The sequence below is a fragment of the Zootoca vivipara genome, chromosome 13, assembly GCF_965207765.1.
Source record: "Zootoca vivipara chromosome 13, rZooViv2.hap1.1, whole genome shotgun sequence".
In the NCBI taxonomy this organism is placed as follows: domain Eukaryota; kingdom Metazoa; phylum Chordata; class Lepidosauria; order Squamata; family Lacertidae; genus Zootoca; species Zootoca vivipara.
This window is the reverse complement of record NC_142596.1, coordinates 11,045,983-11,063,691: the sequence shown is the minus strand read 5'-3', so window position 1 is coordinate 11,063,691 and position 17,709 is coordinate 11,045,983. Positions and strand designations below refer to the sequence as shown.

Here is a 17,709-nt window from a genome sequence, read left to right as displayed (position 1 = left end):
CACAAAGAACCTCAGAATATATGGAATATATAAATACTATGGAAAAGCAAGAGGTCGTTCCTCAGTCCATCTACTGTTATTGTAACCATTTCAAAGTTGCTTTACTTTTTACATTTCTATTAAAAGCCACCTAGCAAGAGCTCGCCCTAAAGGGCAGGGTAAAAACAAACAAACAAACAAACAAACAAACAAACCAAAGAGCGCTGTATTTTGATCTGCTATAAAAATTAGCTATATTGCTTGGGGTTTGAGACTTCCAAGTCAAAATATCATCATACTGCTTACCTTATTTTCTCCAGAGCAAGAACCTTTTCCCTTCCAGACACTTCAAAGGAATAATCTTCTGTGCAGGTTGAATCACAGAGGGACAAGCTTAATGCTGAGGTAATCTCCTTAGAGGGTATTAAGACACAAGCCTGCACTTTTGGATTGTAGCACCTTCCACATTGCTGGTTTACGTGCCAGAGACCAACGATTGTTCTCAGTGGAAAACTCTCATGGGTGCAAGAGAAAATCCCAGGATACCAATTTTACACATCAGTCAAATTGTGCCCTTTTTAAAGTCATGGTTCCAGGGCTTTACATGCTTTATTCTGTATGAAACATGCTTACCGATATCAATCAAAAAGGCCCCTGAGCGAGGCCTTTGCATCAAAGTGGGAGCCATTTTGAATCCATCTGTATTGCATTCAGGTTCCTGTCAGCCATTAACCGATCAAAAAGCATCAAAGCAGGGGGCAAATTATTCCTTAAAATGAGCCCAGCAGTCATACTTATCTAGCCTGTGTCTTTTAATCTGTTCTACAATGCTATCTATTTTATAGGCCAGGGCTTAGAAAACGGGAGTTATTGTGCACATTACTTGTGAGCGAAGTCTTTTAGCATCCCAATGAAATCTACCCTCAGACGACCACCAAGTTAAAAAGTTTTTTAGTGATAGTAAAGTAGTATAAACATTGTTCTTAAGTAAGTCAGAGGAGTATTCTGCATTTTCAAGAACTCTGTGGATCCTCCCCCCTAAAGTATCTGGATAAGGCCATCCCAGAAACCAATGTACAGAACCAAAGCTAACCTAGTAATAGTTTGGTTTGTAACAGCGTAGAGTGATTCAATAAACTTTCACTTGCTGTGGTTGGTCATCTGATGAACAGGGTGGTGTATTGGTATCTCCGTAGAAGTTTTTGATACCAATAAAAATAGATTGTGCTGCACAATCACAGCTCTTGAAATCACATAGAAACAGACTCGTAAACTGAGGGCTCTCTTAAGCAACTGACATCACTGTGTACATGAAACAGACAGGAAGCACTTTGGAAGAATCAACCTCATGCTTCTTTAATCAGGTGTGTTGAAGTGATGATTCTTCAACTTTGTTGGACTGGTCATGTTGTGCGGATGCCTGATTACTGTCTTCCAAAGCAACTACTCTATTCTGAACTTAAAATGGAAAGTGTACCGTAATACTGGTCAACAAAAGAGGTTTAAAGACTCTCTCGAGGCAAATATTTTAAAAATGTAGTATAGGTAAAGGTAAAGGTAAAGGGACCCCTGACCATTAGGTCCAGTCGTGACCAACTCTGGGGTTGCACGTTCATCTCGCATTATTGGCCGAGGGAGCCGGCATATAGCTTCCAGGTCATGTGGCCAGCATGACAAAGCCGCTTCTGGCAAACAAGAGCAGCACATGGAAACGCCGTTTACCTTCCCGCTGTAGCGGTTCCTATTTATCTACTTGCATTTTGACGTGCTTTCGAACTGCTAGGTTGGCAGGAGCTGGGACCAAGCAACGGGAGCTCACCCCGTCACAGGGATTCGAACCGCCGACCTTCTGATCAGCAAGCCCTAGGCTCAGTGGTTTAACCACAGCGCCACCTGGGTCCCTCTAAACACCGACAACTGGGAAACACTGGGCTGAGAGTGCTCCAATTAGAAAACAGCCTTTACCAAATATGTCATGGGTTTTGAAGACACTCAAACTCAGGACGAAAGGGAGAAATGTGCTAAGAGGAAGGCACGCTTGGTAAACCCTCACAGTGATTAACTCCCGCCCGGAAACCTTTGTCCCCACTGTGGAAGGACGTGTGGATCCAGAACTGGCCTCCACAGTCCCTTATGGACTCACTGTTAAAACCGTGTTCATGGAAGACAATCTTTTTTGGCTACGAGTGATCGACAAAGAAGAAGAGGAACTCTCAGCAAACCCCCAATGCTTTGAATGTTTTCATCTTACAGCAGAGAGGACCTGGAGCATCTTCTGGCTCTACGAACCCCAGCTCATCATAAAGCAGGAACATGGACAGCCTCTCTCTTCTACCAACATTGGCTGCCAATTAGCTAGCAGCCTAAGATTAAGGTGCTGGTTTGGGGGTATAAATCCACCGCAGCTTGGGAACAGGATAGCTGAAAGATCGTCTCACCCCTTACATACTGTGATGGGTTTGTGGGGGGCCAGATTCCCCTAAATTCCTGGGTGCCAGATCCTCCTCAAAATTCCTAGATTTGGTAAAAGTTAGAATTAACCAAAGTTTGATTCAAATTCTTCAAACATGGAAACCCCTTGGATTTTGTTATGCTAACAAATCAAGCCAGCTCAGAGCCAGCTGGCTGGGCCACTGGCAGAGGACAAAGGCCGGTGATGGACCATCAAGGAAACCATCAGAGGGCAAGGTTGCCAGGCAAGGGGAAGAGGGGCTTATTCTTTGGGGGATGCTAGTGGTGCTGTGGGTTAAACCACTGTGTCGCTTGGGCTTGCCGATCGGAAGGTTGGCGGTTCGAATCCCTACAACAGGGTGAGCTCCCGTTGTTCGGTCGCAGCTCCTGCTAACCTAGCAGTTCAAAAGCATGAAGTGCAAGTAGATAAATAGGTACTGCTCCAGCAGGAAGGTAAATGGCATTTCCGTGTGCTGCTCTGGTTTTGCCAGAAGCAGCCTAGTCATGCTGGCCACATGACCTGGAAAAAACTGTCTGTGCAGAAGCGGACAAACGCCGGCCCCCTTGGCCTGCAAAGCGAAATGAGCGCCGCAACCCCAGAGTCATTTGTGACTGGACTTAATTGTCAGGGGTCCCTTTACCTTTACCTAGTGAGCAGGTTTAGTTTCAACTTTGAATGACAGTGGGCTGAGGGTGTTGGAGATTCATTCCCCGTGTCTGCTGTCATGGGATTGTTGTTTATCACATGATGGTGTATGTTTTCATTCCACAGTGGGAAGTGACGAAGACAGGATGTTTGTCCTGAAGTGGGACTATTGTCCTTTGTTCTTTCTCTTTGCTGTCTGATGCTAGAGAGAGAGGGAGCCATGTTGCAGTGCTCCGAGTGTATTATATGTAAATAAATGTAATTAGCCAAAATGCTGAGGTCTGTTATGCAACTGCGCAAATTCTGCGGATCCCTAAGTGTGCTAATGCTTCGTGGCATTAGTCACTGTGATGTTCGAGCTGGCAAAAGCTTTTGAAGCTCCTGAACGATTGACCAGAAGGGAGAGAACATGCCAGTCAGGCATGTGTCTTTACCAAGGTCCTACTCATGAGTAGGAGAGCCTAACCGGGGTAGGTCCTTGGAGTCAGTTAGAAGCGAGGAGGAGGAAAAGAACTCCACGTGATCTGGGGGTGACAGACTGTAAACAAGCTGCTATATAATGCATTTTAAATGGGCTTGTACATCTTCTAAATAATATCTAGAAACTCTAGCAGATCTCACTGCAGTTTTATCTTCAGGACTTCCACTGCAGAGGGAACAGATCTTAGAAGAGGTGAACCAAAGGGATGGTCAGGTAAGGACCAATGTGAGATGAAGCACCATCCTTGAGACTATTGTGTTGCTAGAGCTCACATCTGAAAGGAGTATTAAGCTCCAAAAATCGCCACAACATACCAGTAGCACTTAAATAATAAAAAATAAAAAATTTTATATAATGACAACGATGACAACCTTGACAGTGGAAAAGTAAGAATGCAACAGCTTGGTAGAAATGACATCTGGATTCTTCAGAATAAATGTGTTAGTGAACTGTGTCAGTAGCAGAGAAAATGATTAGTATGGAAACGCCCGTGACATTCATCTGGGAATATGATGCCTGTTTTGGATTTGTTTTTGCAACAAATGAATGCATCTTAGCAAGCTTTCCTCCCTTACCTGAGTAGTTTGAGTGTGAACCCAGATATGTGACAATAATCTGACACAATAAAAATCATGGTATAACCGTCATCTATTTCGTCTTATCATTTATATGCATACTTATTAAATAACCAAGATGAATGCTCCCATAAAACATACATATACAGGCATGTAAATTTACAGTGTTACAAATACTGTATCACAGTAAAATATTACAAAGAATTGTCTTGTTAGTCCTTCATTATAGAAAGTTATTTAGTAGTACATGGCCCCAGTCCCTTCAACATGACTGGAACCCGGTGCTGTGCACCTGTAAGCTACAAGGTCCAATCTACAAAAGGGAATAATATTAAAGACATTTGGATGGGCCATAGAACATGCAGCAATCCATTTCTTACACCCCAATTTCCAATTGTCTTTCAAAAATTTATCTTCTAAGAAACACTACTTCACAGTGATTGAGGAAGCGCATAGATGAGTTATGTTCATTTATCGTTCAAGAGATTGATTCTTTTTTAGTTTACAGTCGTACCTTGGATCCCAAACGCCTTGCGAGTCGACCGTTTTGGCTCCTGAACGCAGCAAACCAGGAAGTGAGTGTTCCGGTTTGTGAACGTTCTTTGGAACCTGAATGTTCGACGTGACTTCCGCGGCTTCCAATTCCAATTGGAAGCTGCGCCTTGGTTTCCAAACGTTTTGTAATAATAATAATAATAATAATTATATTATTTATACCCCGCCCATCTGGCTGGGTTTCCCCAGCCACTCTGGGCGGCTTCCAACAGAAATATTAGAATACACTAATTTCTTAAAGATTAAAAGCTTCCCTAAACAGGGCTGCCTTCAGATGCCCTCTGAAAGTCTGGTAGTTAGTTTTCTTTTTGACATCTGGTGGGAGGGTGTTCCACAGGGTGGGTGCCACTACCGAGAAGGCCCTCTGCCTGGTTCCCTGTAACTTAGCTTCTCACAGCGAGGGAACTGGCAGAAGGTCCTCGGAGCTGGACCTCAGTGTCCGGGTGGAACGATGGGGGTGGAGACGCTCCTTCAGGTATACTGGACCGAGGCCATTTAGGGCTTTAAAGGTCAGCACCAACACTTTGAATTGTGCTCGAAAATGTACTGGGAGCCAATGCAGGTCCAGGATGGATTCCGATCGACTTCCGAGGTACCACTGTATATGTTATATTCTAGTGAGAAAGCCAAGCTTGAAACTGCTGGGGATCTGTATCGTTTCCAGAGCATGCGGCGAAGGGGTGAAAGGAAATGTCACTTGAAAGAGATATTTCGTATCTAGCATCAACAGCGGAGAATTCTCTCTGTTGTTCAGCATAGCCTGGAATTAGAATAAAGAGGGAAAAGCTTTAAGTAACAAGAGCTAAAGCTGCCAACATGTACAGGGTTTCTTTTTTTAAAAAAAAGAAAGCACATGTCTTCTGAATGAGATTGTGATTTAATAATCATACCTGCACTTTACGAACGAATGATGGAGTCACCCTTTTCTCAAAATCATCTATGGGTGTGTAGGAGTTGAGGATTTTTACTATCTGTAGGGATGATTTAAACAAATTCATGAATACTTCCGATACAAGTAAAAATTGTAATGATTCTACTGTCATAACTGAAATATGTATTGAGGTTACCCCCACCCACCCAGGGCAGCAGAATGGAAAAACATCAAGGGGAAAGGGAGGTGTCAGAAGGGGCTGACATAGCGAATTGGCAAGTGAGCAAAAAGAAAGAAAGAAAGAAACCCTGTTATAATCCAAGGAATAATATGGGGACACAGAAAATGCAGACAACGACTGCATAGGAAATTTTCAATTACAAAAAAAGAAAATCCAGAAAAAAGGTGGAGGAAAGACAGAGAAAAGGAACTGGTAAAAAAGCAATTTTAATGAAATGACTTGCACTTTAAAAGCATCTCACCACAACTGTGCATGCATGCCCAACTGAAGCGAAGTGCTGTGCTCTCTTGCACAATGCTTGCCGGGTTTCAAATAAAACTGTATGGCCAGGGAAGTTTCATAAACTGATACTTTAGGAATCTACCAAGCAAGGGAGGAAGACCCTAGGTTTAGGTACCTGCACAGCAGTGAGGGATGTGCAGCGTTCAAAAATCTCCTTGGCATCCTCATCTGTGGTCTTCTTAACCTGAAGGAGCCAAGCTGCTTGGGAAAGAGGTTCCAACGTCTCCTTGGCAGAGCTGCTGTGCAGATTCTTCTGCTTAAGCCACTCTTCGAGATAGCTGATATTACACCTAGGGAAGGAAAAGATAATTTTGTTTAAACTTCCTTTTGTTCAGAAGCTGGTAACACAAGTGTCAGGAGGACTCCCTACAGGGAGCCTCCCCCCCCCCGCCATCCTGACCAGCACTTCGCCCAATGATAGCACGAGCAGCAAGTCAGGAATGAGGAATGGAGCGGAATGGAGGGAGGGCTCAGTGATGTGTCCGAGCCTTGGCACCGCTCTGGTCGAGGGACAGCGGATGAGGGGCTCTGCGAGACGCTGGAGCCCAGGCGCCGCCCCAGCCAGCAAGAGGTGAGACCTCTCCTTCCGGTGCCTGAATTGAGGCGCGCGCCCACACGTAGGGCTAGGGGGTGGCGTTTCGGGGTGCCCAGGCTTTTATGCTGGCCCCGAAGCAGACGAAAGCCATTGCCGAGTGCTGAAAGTGACTAGGTGGTCATGTTTTCTGCTATCTCTGCACTGTAAATAGTATGCTCAATAAAACTCTTAAAGACAGTGCGGACTGGAGCGTCTTTACTCGAGAGTAGCCGCAACAACCCCCTGACAACAAGTAACACAAGTTGCTGCCCCAGAGAAATGTGCTATGGCAGAGTAAAATGTCTGGCATACTTTGTATGCCATGCAATGTAAAAATATTCCATTTATAAAACAACATGATTTTTCCCATTTTAGATTGCTTCCCCCCCCCACCCGTTTCTTAAAATTTGGAAAGTTCTTTTCAAAATGTTTCTTTATGATCATGCATGCCCTATACACTGTGCAAGACTTTATCAAGAGGTAAGTTTTTTAATGCAATAATATTCCCAAAAGGGGGGGGGAATCAGTGATGGACAATATAATACATACTGTGGTCTCCCTGCTGACTTTTAGCCACCGTACAATTATTTTTTTGAGTGCCCTGGCTCTTCTAAATCTGTACTGAAATGCTATTATTTTAAAAGTGTATTCTATGTATTTATGCAGGAGTACTGTAAGCCCCATTGAGTTCAAGGCATTCAGTCCCAGAGTTAGTGGCTATAGGACTGCAACCTAAATTTTGTTTATCCTGTAGGTTTCTGCTGCTTTTTCCGATCTGCAGATATGCTTTATGCCATTTGATTTTTAATTGTATTTTGGTTTCTATAACATTACCTTGGAGATTTTGCTCTTCTTAACTGACATGTTCTATTCTTATTGTTATTCTTAATCTTTTTATTCTTATTATTAACCTTATCTGCATCCCCTTTCGACAAGAGCACATATCCTTGCGAAGGAATAGACTGTTAAGGGTAACTGCTCCAATCAGAAAGAAAAGCTGCTTCACGGCCTGCTTCAGAAGCTCTGAGTCCAAGCCATTCTGACACATTGTGGTATAAAAATAGCTGAGCTGTTGCAGGATGGAGGTCATGGTGTAGGCATCTGTGTCGTCTATGCTGGAGGAGCGCTTGCGGAATCCAGTCGGTTTTAAGCCAGAAATCCCCTGAAGGCTTTCATACTCCAGCATTCCCGGCACTGGAAAAGATAACACAGCAAGCAAGCAAAAAATAAAAAATAAAACTAAATGAAGTTCCTTTATCACTGCTATTTGGCTCTGGAAAGCAGTCATGCTGTTTAAAGGTTTTAAATATCAGCTTACTTATTATTGCAGTAATGCAATAAAGAAGGGCATCTGGATGGGCTACATTTTAAGATTTCCATTATTCAGTGAACACTGAGGTTATTACAAAAACACAAATGCTAAGAAATCCAGCAAGGCAGTCCTTGAAGCAGATTCAGAATGTCTCTTCTCAAACTGCATTATTCACAGAACTGCACCTGCATTCATACAAACTGATAATGCAATCTTTTGACTGGTGTATATATTACACACACACACACACACACACACACACACACACACACACGAGAGAGAGAGAGAGAGAGACTGGAATGACATTGTGGGAGAAATAAACTGAATAAGTTTAGGAATAATTTTCTTTGCATTTATGCTGTTTAATCTGCTAAATGCATATATTTGTAGCAATCTTTTATTATACAAAACAAAAAGATCATAGAATCATAGAGTTGGAAGAGACTTTGAATACACACACACACACACACACACACACACACACACACACACACACATCAATATCAATATATAGCAATTTAGATGCCATATAGAGGAGGTAGAAAGGTGGTTTTCTGCTGCTCCAGAGAAAGGCCATCCAGTCCAACCCCCTGCCAAGCAGGAAACACCACCAAAGCGTTCCTGACAGATGGCTGTCAAGCCTCTGCTTAAAGACCTCCAAAGGAGGAGACTCCACCACACTCCTTGGCAGCAAATTCCACTGCCGAACAACTCTTACTGTCAGGAAGTTCTTCCTAATGTTTAGGTGGAATCTTCTTTCTTGTAGTTTGAATCCATTGCTCCGTGCCCGCTTCTTTGGAGCAGCAGAAAACAACCTTTCTCCCTCCTCTATATGGCATCTAGTTTGCTATATATTGATATTGATATTGATATGTGTGTGTGTGTATTCAAAGTCCATTTTCTTACTCATCTGTGTAATATATATTCATAGAATTGTAGAGTTGGGACCACGAGGGTCATCTAGTCCAACGACCAGCAATGCAGGAATCCTGCCCATATCCATCCCTGGGTGGGCTCACACTACCAACCTTCTGGTTATAACAGTCGGATGCACTGACCCTTTGCACCACACTTTTATTTGTATTTAAGCAATTAAAGCAGAAAGAAAAAAAATGATGGTTTCTTGAATCCTGACAATAGAGTTCATGATATTGACTTTAGCACTCTCTTTTGGGGGTGGTCAGTGTCTCACAGAGGCAGTGTCTGACCTCATTCCTGCATCATGCACTGAACACTACTGTTTGAGGGTTTGAATGGTGGTTTGGGGCCCTAGTATGCTTGGAATGGCGGGACGCGGGTGGAGAGAAGGAAAACTCCCCTAGGTTTGGGAGAAAGAGCTAGCTATGCAAATAGCAGAAGGTCTTTTCCATGCCTGCTGGCAGAGGCTGCTATCATACCACCACAGGTTTCTCTTTAAAACAAGTTGCAGTTTTTGCATCATTTGATTGCTGGATGTTTCCCCCGGCAGCACAACTAGAGAGTGCCTGAAAATTCAATATCACAGTGGTTCAACTGATAGTTAGGATTGGAGGAATCAGCTAGTTTTTAGCCTTGATGGATCCTATGCACCTCTATTCAGAAGCCTCACTGTGTTCAGTGGTGCTTACTCCCAGGGAAATGTACATAAGATTTCAGCCACGAATACATGTAAATAGGCTTTTCAGACATGCATAAAGAAACAAGAAAATACTAATAATTCATTCCTATATCTTTTTAGCCATGCACAAGGTTTAGAAATAGCTTAGAATGTGTGCTGCTATCAGCATTTATTTCTTACCTATCATTGGCTGAATATTGTTCTCCATTACTATGATAAACTGATGATAAATACGAATGGCTAGATCACTAAGAACCTGTCTGTATTCCAAGAGGTCAAAGTGTTTCAGATTGTTCCTATTTTGTTGTGGAGTATTGTGCTTCATAAATTCCTGGAAATCAGATGTATAAACATATGCCAGTTAAGACCATAAGTATAATGCAGGTTTTATACTTCTGCATATTAACTAGAGTAGTACAAAAACAAACATATATTCAGAAGAGCAAAAGACTATTCATGCACTCTGTTAATAAGTATACATGCAACAATTTTAATGGAAGACAGCAGCTTTGTTTTGCAAAGAATAACTCTTAATTCCAAGACCTGTTGTCCAACCCATGGTGGATCTTGACAAGAGAAAGGTCATGTTCACAATGTGCAGGACACAAGAGCTATCTCAGGCTAGGCCCAAACCTTTCAGGTATGGATTCACAAGGCTACAAGGATGTGGTTTCTAGGTCTTCTGGTGAAATTTGGTTCCAATGGGTGATACTTGACCTTTTTTTTTTATTATCATGAACTGTATTGCGATGTTCAACTATTTTATAGGGAGCATTAAATTATTCTTACCTCTTCTCCACTGTACTGTTTCAGACAGTTAAGAAAATGGCATGTATTTGAAAGCCAGAAGGACAACATCTCAAAGTCTTCAACATGTTCCTAAACATTAAGACACTGTGTTTGCTTAATTTATATTTCATATATTTACCCACACCAGCTCAATCTTCGCAAGCAGTTGCATGAGAATACAGAAAATTATGCACGGTGGAGGTTAGTCTCTTTATTACATATATGGTTTATTTATATACATAAATAGCCTGAGCCAATATTATTTGGAAAAATATCTGATAGCTAACCACCATGGCATCATATTATGGCAAAATTCTAAGCAAGTAACACTTCTTTCCCAACCAATAAGCTAGCATATAAAAGCAAAATCACGGAATTATGCAGACCAGTACAATACCACATATACTTAGGCTTCTTGGAACATACTTGATGTTTGGTATATTGGGCAAAGAAAACAAGACTCATAGTTTCTGAAAGCAGTATTTAAATAGCATGATTTAAATAGCCACAGTTGCACAGTGATTAAAAAGATCATTCATACCTAAAAAAATAAAAATAAAAATAAAATAAATAGCCTGAGTCTAGTTTTGGAGGGGCTCATAGCAGCAGCATCCCAAAACACACCAGCCTATTTCATAGTAAGAGCATCATATGCTGCTTTGCCTCTGCAGCATCCCTTTCTCTGCAAGCTATCTCTGGCTCTGCAGGGCCCATTCAGCTTACCCTAACCCCAAAGCTTCCTGGTTACATCACAGCAGCCCCAACTCTAAAAGATTCCCCCCTAACCGAAGCTCTGGTCTTTTGTACCCAGAGGAAGATCACTCCTATGATGTGCGAAATGACTCATTACCTCAAGGAAATTACTTGAAAGTTTAGTCTTCACACCTAGCCCCTTTGAACTCCTAATGGCTTATCCCACCCCCAGGCGGCCACTTCACAAGGAAATCAGCCTTTTCCATCCATTTGCCTGGGATTGCTGTCCTAATACACAACTTCAGAATTGTGCATAACTTAATTAACTTTTACACATGCAATTACTGATACTCAGAAGTAGGTCTACTACTTCTATGCTCGGCTTTTGGCGAATTTTGACACACCAAGCTCAAAAGGTTGCCCATCACTGCCATAATCAAAGCTCTGAATGCACTAGTCCTGTAAATCTAGGCTTAAAATCTACACTAGGCGTCAATAAAGACAGCTATGACTTAATGTTTTGCAGCCATGCAATGACTCCTTTCGATCATATGCTTTATATTTGTGACACTATATGGTACTATGTAATTTACAGGTAGATATTTATTGAGTTCTACTTAATGGAATTATCTAAAAGCAAGAAAGAAAAGTGAATGACCAATTTGAATAGCATAATTTCTCTGGTAAGCAGTCATGGCATGCGAATCGATCCGTTAGTCAACCTATAGCTGCAAAACATTCTGTTGGGCTATGAACTGTACAAAAAGAAAGCAGACTGCATGTAAAATGTTCCTACCTTAATTACTTGTTTGATACTATTGATTGACATATTCATGAAGGATTTCAGCATGCCGTCATCGTTCATATAATCTGCATATCTCACACACATGAAGAGGATGTGAGCTGGAAGCCCTGGTATCATATTTACCACCACTCCACGGGGCTTCAGTTCTGCATGAAACCAAGAATCAAATGGTGTTGATTATTCAGTGAGCACTAAATAAATTCTATAGGTTAGCCATTCTTTTCAAAAGAAATGAAATTGTAACCAAATTTATTTCTTCCCCCCAAAATCTCAACCTGTTCCTGAATCGTATTATTTTGGATCTCCACAATTAAAAATACGCACAAAGGACGGAGAAATAAGAAAATTAGCACAAGCTACTTGCTTTCATTTTGCAATCTATGTCTCTTGATAACAACTTACTTTGGATAATCACATTATAAAAAACACAGAGAAACTGGTTAGGGCTGAATGAGTAGCTACAGATATTAGCAATGTGCAAGTCCTTCGAGACGGTAGCAAAGTTGTCTTAAAGCAGCTATGTATTTAGCTTGCCTGAAAACATACCACAAAAAAAGCTTTAAGGTGAGTAACTGTGATAGTGGAAGCTCATATAAATATTAACATGGATTACTGGGGAGATTTACAGACCGAAAATGAATGGGAAGTGAACTGCAAAGAAGTGAAATATTGCAGTTGTTTCCACAAGGTATAAATGAAACCCAAACTGCCCAACAAAAAATAGAAGGGAAGCATGCAGAGGACATTCTGTGATGTTATAAATGTTTGGGGAAACAATAGAATAGAGGGAAGAGGAGGAAATTGTGGATGGGACACAGTAGTTACAGAGTCCCTAGAAAGGCAGAGCAGAATATATTAAACACAGACCTGGTAGATTTGGGCCTGGTTTGTGAAGGCCATTTGAGGAAGAAAAGGTGAAAACACAATGAGAGGGAAAGATTTCGGCAGAGGTGACACCAGTTTTAACTTCAAGATAGATGTATTTCAGAGATAGCGACTTACAGTAATGGTAGATCTGAGAAGAAAAAAACCAAACTCATGACCCTGGAGTCTTCCAAGTGTTTAGCCTCAAGAGTGAACAGTTTATGAAAGTTACAGAAAACACAAATATATCACACACATTTTTTTCCACAGCTGTTCTAAAACAGAAGTATCATAGAGCTTTTAGGAAAACAGATAAGATAGGAAAGAAGGAGAAAAAACATTAATATTGGCCACAACTCCAAAACTTCCAGCAACAACTATTTGGCATTGCTTATGAGTATACTTAGCTGAAATTGAAAGTGTTATGGAAGTACCAAGGATCAGGTTATGAACAATTTTTCCTTCGTCTTCCTTTCTGTACTGCAACATTCCAATGTATTCTTTTGGCATGGACAACACGGGTTCTTCATGGGCTATTAAACATTAATATATATATTTACTTTCAGAAAAATCCTACAGTGGCATTAGAAGGTTGGAAAGAATGTTCCATGACACAAATCACTGTGTGTGACAAATTATTTAATACAAATGAACAGGCTTTCTGCAGCAGTCATGGCCTGTTAAGCTTTGGAACAGAGTTGCTGAAAAGTGCAAAATAAAAATCAACCACCACTACCAACTAGGATCACACATAAACATGTTGGTTTTGGTCAGTGCATCAGTTTTCAGATCAATCATTTGATGGCTTGGGAGGGGAGGTGTATGTGGGGGGGGGAGAGAGAGGGAAGGAGGGAGGGAGAGAAAGGTACCCACTTTTGGCCACACCTACAAAAGCCGTGTCCCCCGCACCCCCATTCACCAAAGATAAACATACCCCCCAAAAGGTTAGCCACCAATGTCTTAGCCCCATGCTTCTAGTATTCTATAGCAGTCTTTTGCAGCAGGATTTCAGTGGACAAGCAGCACTGCATGATGAATTTGACCCTATGAACTCTCTCATAATTATTACCATAATGTTGGTCTCATCTTCCATGTAGTTTCCGAAGAAGAATGCTTTCAAACAGTTTTAAAGAATATATTTAGTGCCCTCACCTGTTTCTATAGACTTTCTAAGGGTCTTGATCTGATCCTCAAGTTTCTTTATTATTCTGTCCTTCTTATCCATCTCCTCTTCTAGATCCTACAGCGTCCAATAAAGTTGAGAAAAAATGATCTGCTTTTTAAAAAAGGTGTTCTGCTCAATATAGTATATTGACTTCTTTACATACCAAATGCATCCCTACATGCATTTGGGACAGCTGCATATTCCTGCATTGCAGAGGGTTTTTTTACTAAATGATCCTTCGGGTCCCTTCCCAGTCTACAATTCTATGATTCTATGCTTCTATGCAGGACAAAATTCAGGTTTATTACATAGGCATGATAGGAAAATGACATTGTTACTTACACTGGAGAAACAACAAACAAACAAAAAAAATGAGATTCTGAGCAATGCTGTAATTCATTGGCTCCCAATTACCTAAGTCCTGTGGACCCCCTGCTTTTCAAAAGCCAAGTCACAGACCCACCACATCTGAAAATTTAAATATCTCTCTGGTAGTTTTTGTTATGCGAATGGTGCCACAGACCCCCTGGGTGGGTTCCACAGGCCACCAGTTGGGAACCACTGTTGTAAATGAATACTTCTTAGTAGACACTGCTGTCATTGTCACAACTCCCCAACTTTGGAGGATGAGGGCACATATTCAGAAGAAACATCTGGACTGACCCCAGATGTCTCCACAGTGTTGGAGTTGCCTTATCACTGCTTTACATGGAACCTGGACCTTGCCTTGTTTGATAAAAACACGAGAAGAACATAAGAAAAGCCCAACTGGATCAGATCAAAGGCCTGTCTAGTCTAGCATTCTGTGTTCACAGTGACTAACCAGATGCTTATGACAAGCCCATGAGAACATGAGCACAATAGCACTCTCCGCCCATCATCCCCAGCAGGTTAAAAAAAAGGTAAAGGACCCCTGGACGGTTAAATCCAGTCAAAGGCGACTATGGGGTTGTGGCGCTCATCTTGCTTTCAGGCCGAGGGAGCCAGCATTTGTCCACAGACAGCTTTCCGGGTAATGTGGCCAGCAGGACTAAACTGCTTCTGGCGCAATGGGACACCCTGACGGAAACCAGAGTGCATGGAAATGCTGTTTACCTTCCCGCCGCAGCGGTACTTATTAATCTACTTGCACTACTTGGGAGGAGCTGGGACAGAGCAATGGGAGCTCACCCCATTGCGGGGATTCAAACCGCCGACCTTCCGATCGGCAAGCCCAACAGACCAGGCTGTTGTTGCCTTGCTTGCCTTTGCAGAACCTGAATGTCTTAGCCTCATGTAACTTATAAAATTATTTTTTTTAATGCTTTAAAATTTAAAATTGTTAGGGGGGAAATCAACACTAAACTGCAGTTCACAATCTGTGGGCTCACACAACTCTTTTCCTAGGCAAGGTGTCTTTGTATAATAAGAGTTGCAGAAGAAAGAGAGCTTTGGAATGAGCTCAGCATATAGCTGGCATCCCAACTAGCTACATTCGTGAAAAACTATGAAAAAGAGTAAAAAAAATTCATTCCAGTAGCACCTTAGAAAGCAAGCGAAGTTTGCCATTGGTATGAGCTTTCGTGTGCATGCACACTTCTTCTGATAAAAAGAGCCAAGGGATGCATGTTCTCATCCCACTTTTAAAACTCATTTTAATCTATAATCTCAAATTGGTTTCGCCCCTTTGTACAACATATCACAAAGGGTTGAAACTCCTTGTGATTTTAAGGAAATAAGGCTATGATCCCAATCACACTTACTTGAGAGGAAGTTGCATTGAATTCAGTGGGACTTACTTCAAAGTAAGCATGCATAGGCTTAAAATAGTCAGTTACCAGGAGTGTTTTCCTTCCTCACCGTATTTTCTGTAGTAAGATATGCCATATCTTGCCACATTTTGTTCTTGGTTTCATTCTCTCCTTCGTGTTGCTTCTCCATATGATCATAGAGCTCGTCAGATGTGGCTATCAGCCTTTCTTTTTCCTTCGTGCGTATTTCATTTTGAACGTGCAATACTCTAAAAAGGCATTAAAATGTATCAATTCTTTCCCTGTGCATAAAAACAAAGTGCTGCCATAAAATGGAACACTGGTTCACTTATCATGAATGGGCAGTTTCAGGTTAGCATGCTGAGTCAACCATGTTGTGAGCTCTGCTCTTGGATCCACGCATGGGCAAAGACATGCGTGCGACTTAACTTCCCTCCCCTCCTCTGGTTTCCACCTCATTTTCCATTCATGACCATGCACAATCAGAAACAGAGTTTGCATGAAGACAACAGCTACAAAAACCTAAGAGTAAATGACAGCCCAGAGGCCACACATCACAGTCCCCTGAGAGGAGGAAGGGAGCAGTTGTGTGAGGTTACTGGCCTGAATGATCATAGGCAGCCCTGTATTGTAGGAAGGGTGAGGTCATTTGTGGCCCAGGATGATAACCTAGAAGGCACAATAAATGAACCCATGTTCCATTCTCAGGTTTGCATATCAGTCATCCATATTAAGCTAAGTGAGGGTGGGTGACTTGAACAGGTGATCACCTAGGTCCTAGGATGAAAGCATGTGCTGTCGGACTCTTCTGCCACATGAGTTTTCCACTGAGGCATTTGAGTCCATTTTATAGTGAATGTGGGTGCAGGCAACCAGGTGGCAACAACCCTCAAAGCGGATGTTCTCATGGCTTACAAGTCCGACCTTCTGTTCACTTGAAGTTCACCTGCACTTTGTCTTCAGCCTACCTGGAAGCTAGAACTGCCGACTGGTCAGAAATTAAACCAGTTTGGCCTGCCCGTCTCCCTTTAAAAGGGGACTCCTCTGTAGAAATTGGCAATTGAAGGTTTGAAGGTTTCCATGGCATGGAACTAAAAAATGCTCCTGGTCACTTTTCTAACTGCTGCAAATCAAAAAGCAGTTAAGGCAGGGGTCCCCAAACTAAGGCCCGGGGGCCGGATGCGGCCCAATCGCCTTCTAAATCCGGCCCGCGGACGGTCTGGGAATCAGCATGTTTTTACATGAGTAGAATGGGTCCTTTTATTTAAAATGCATCTCTGGGTTATTTGTGGGGTCTGCCTGGTGTTTTTACACAACTAGAATGTGTCCTTTTATTTAAAATGCATCTCTGGGTTATTTGTGGGGCATTAGGAATTTGTTCATTTTTTTTCTTCAAAATATAGTCCGGCCCCCCACAAGGTCTGAGGGACAGTGGACCAGCCCCCTGCTGAAAAAGTTTGCTGACCCCTGAGTTAGGGGGACAGCTATATGGGCTGTTTCAAAGGTTGGCAATCTTTTCGGAAATGTAGCAGTTTCAGTTTCTTATTAAAAACCAATATACTGTATTGATTTTGGAGCTTTCCCTCCTTTTCTGTGAAATTACCGGTAAATACTCAAATAAACGATGTCTAACATTTTTCAGATGCAGAATTCATTATGCGAAAGGCTGGACTAGATGAATCCCAAGCCGGAATTAAGATTGCCGGAAGAAATATCAACAACCTCAGATATGCAGATGACACAACCTTGATGGCAGAAAGCGAGGAGGAATTAAAGAACCTTTTAATGAGGGTGAAAGAGCAGAGCGCAAAATATGGTCTGAAGCTCAACATCAAAAAAACCAAGATCATGGCCACTGGTCCCATCACCTCCTGGCAAATAGAAGGGGAAGAAATGGAGGCAGTGAGGGATTTTACTTTCTTGGGCTCCTTGATCACTGCAGATGGTGACAGCAGTCACGAAATTAAAAGACGCCTAATTCTTGGGAGAAAAGCAATGACAAACCTAGACAGCATCTTAAAAAGCAGAGACATCACCTTGCCGACAAAGGTCCGTATAGTTAAAGCTATGGTTTTCCC

General features: G+C 42.0%; 1 protein-coding gene across 1 annotated transcript in view; it reads right to left on the bottom strand.

Annotated features, from left to right (window-relative positions):
* Positions 1-4,187: 4,187 nt before the first annotated feature.
* Positions 4,188-17,709, bottom strand: part of MYO5C (myosin VC) — a 53,774-nt gene continuing 40,252 nt past the window's right edge. Inside the window, exons 32-41 of the mRNA XM_035131388.3 lie at positions 15,720-15,879; positions 13,868-13,955; positions 13,150-13,248; positions 11,843-11,997; positions 10,354-10,443; positions 9,745-9,895; positions 7,567-7,849; positions 6,197-6,371; positions 5,578-5,658; positions 4,188-5,447 (exon numbers count right to left, since the gene is read on the bottom strand). Of these exons, the coding sequence (XP_034987279.3) occupies positions 5,295-5,447; positions 5,578-5,658; positions 6,197-6,371; positions 7,567-7,849; positions 9,745-9,895; positions 10,354-10,443; positions 11,843-11,997; positions 13,150-13,248; positions 13,868-13,955; positions 15,720-15,879 (1,435 nt within the window). The 3' untranslated portion in view covers positions 4,188-5,294. The remainder of the gene's footprint in view (positions 5,448-5,577; positions 5,659-6,196; positions 6,372-7,566; positions 7,850-9,744; positions 9,896-10,353; positions 10,444-11,842; positions 11,998-13,149; positions 13,249-13,867; positions 13,956-15,719; positions 15,880-17,709) is intronic.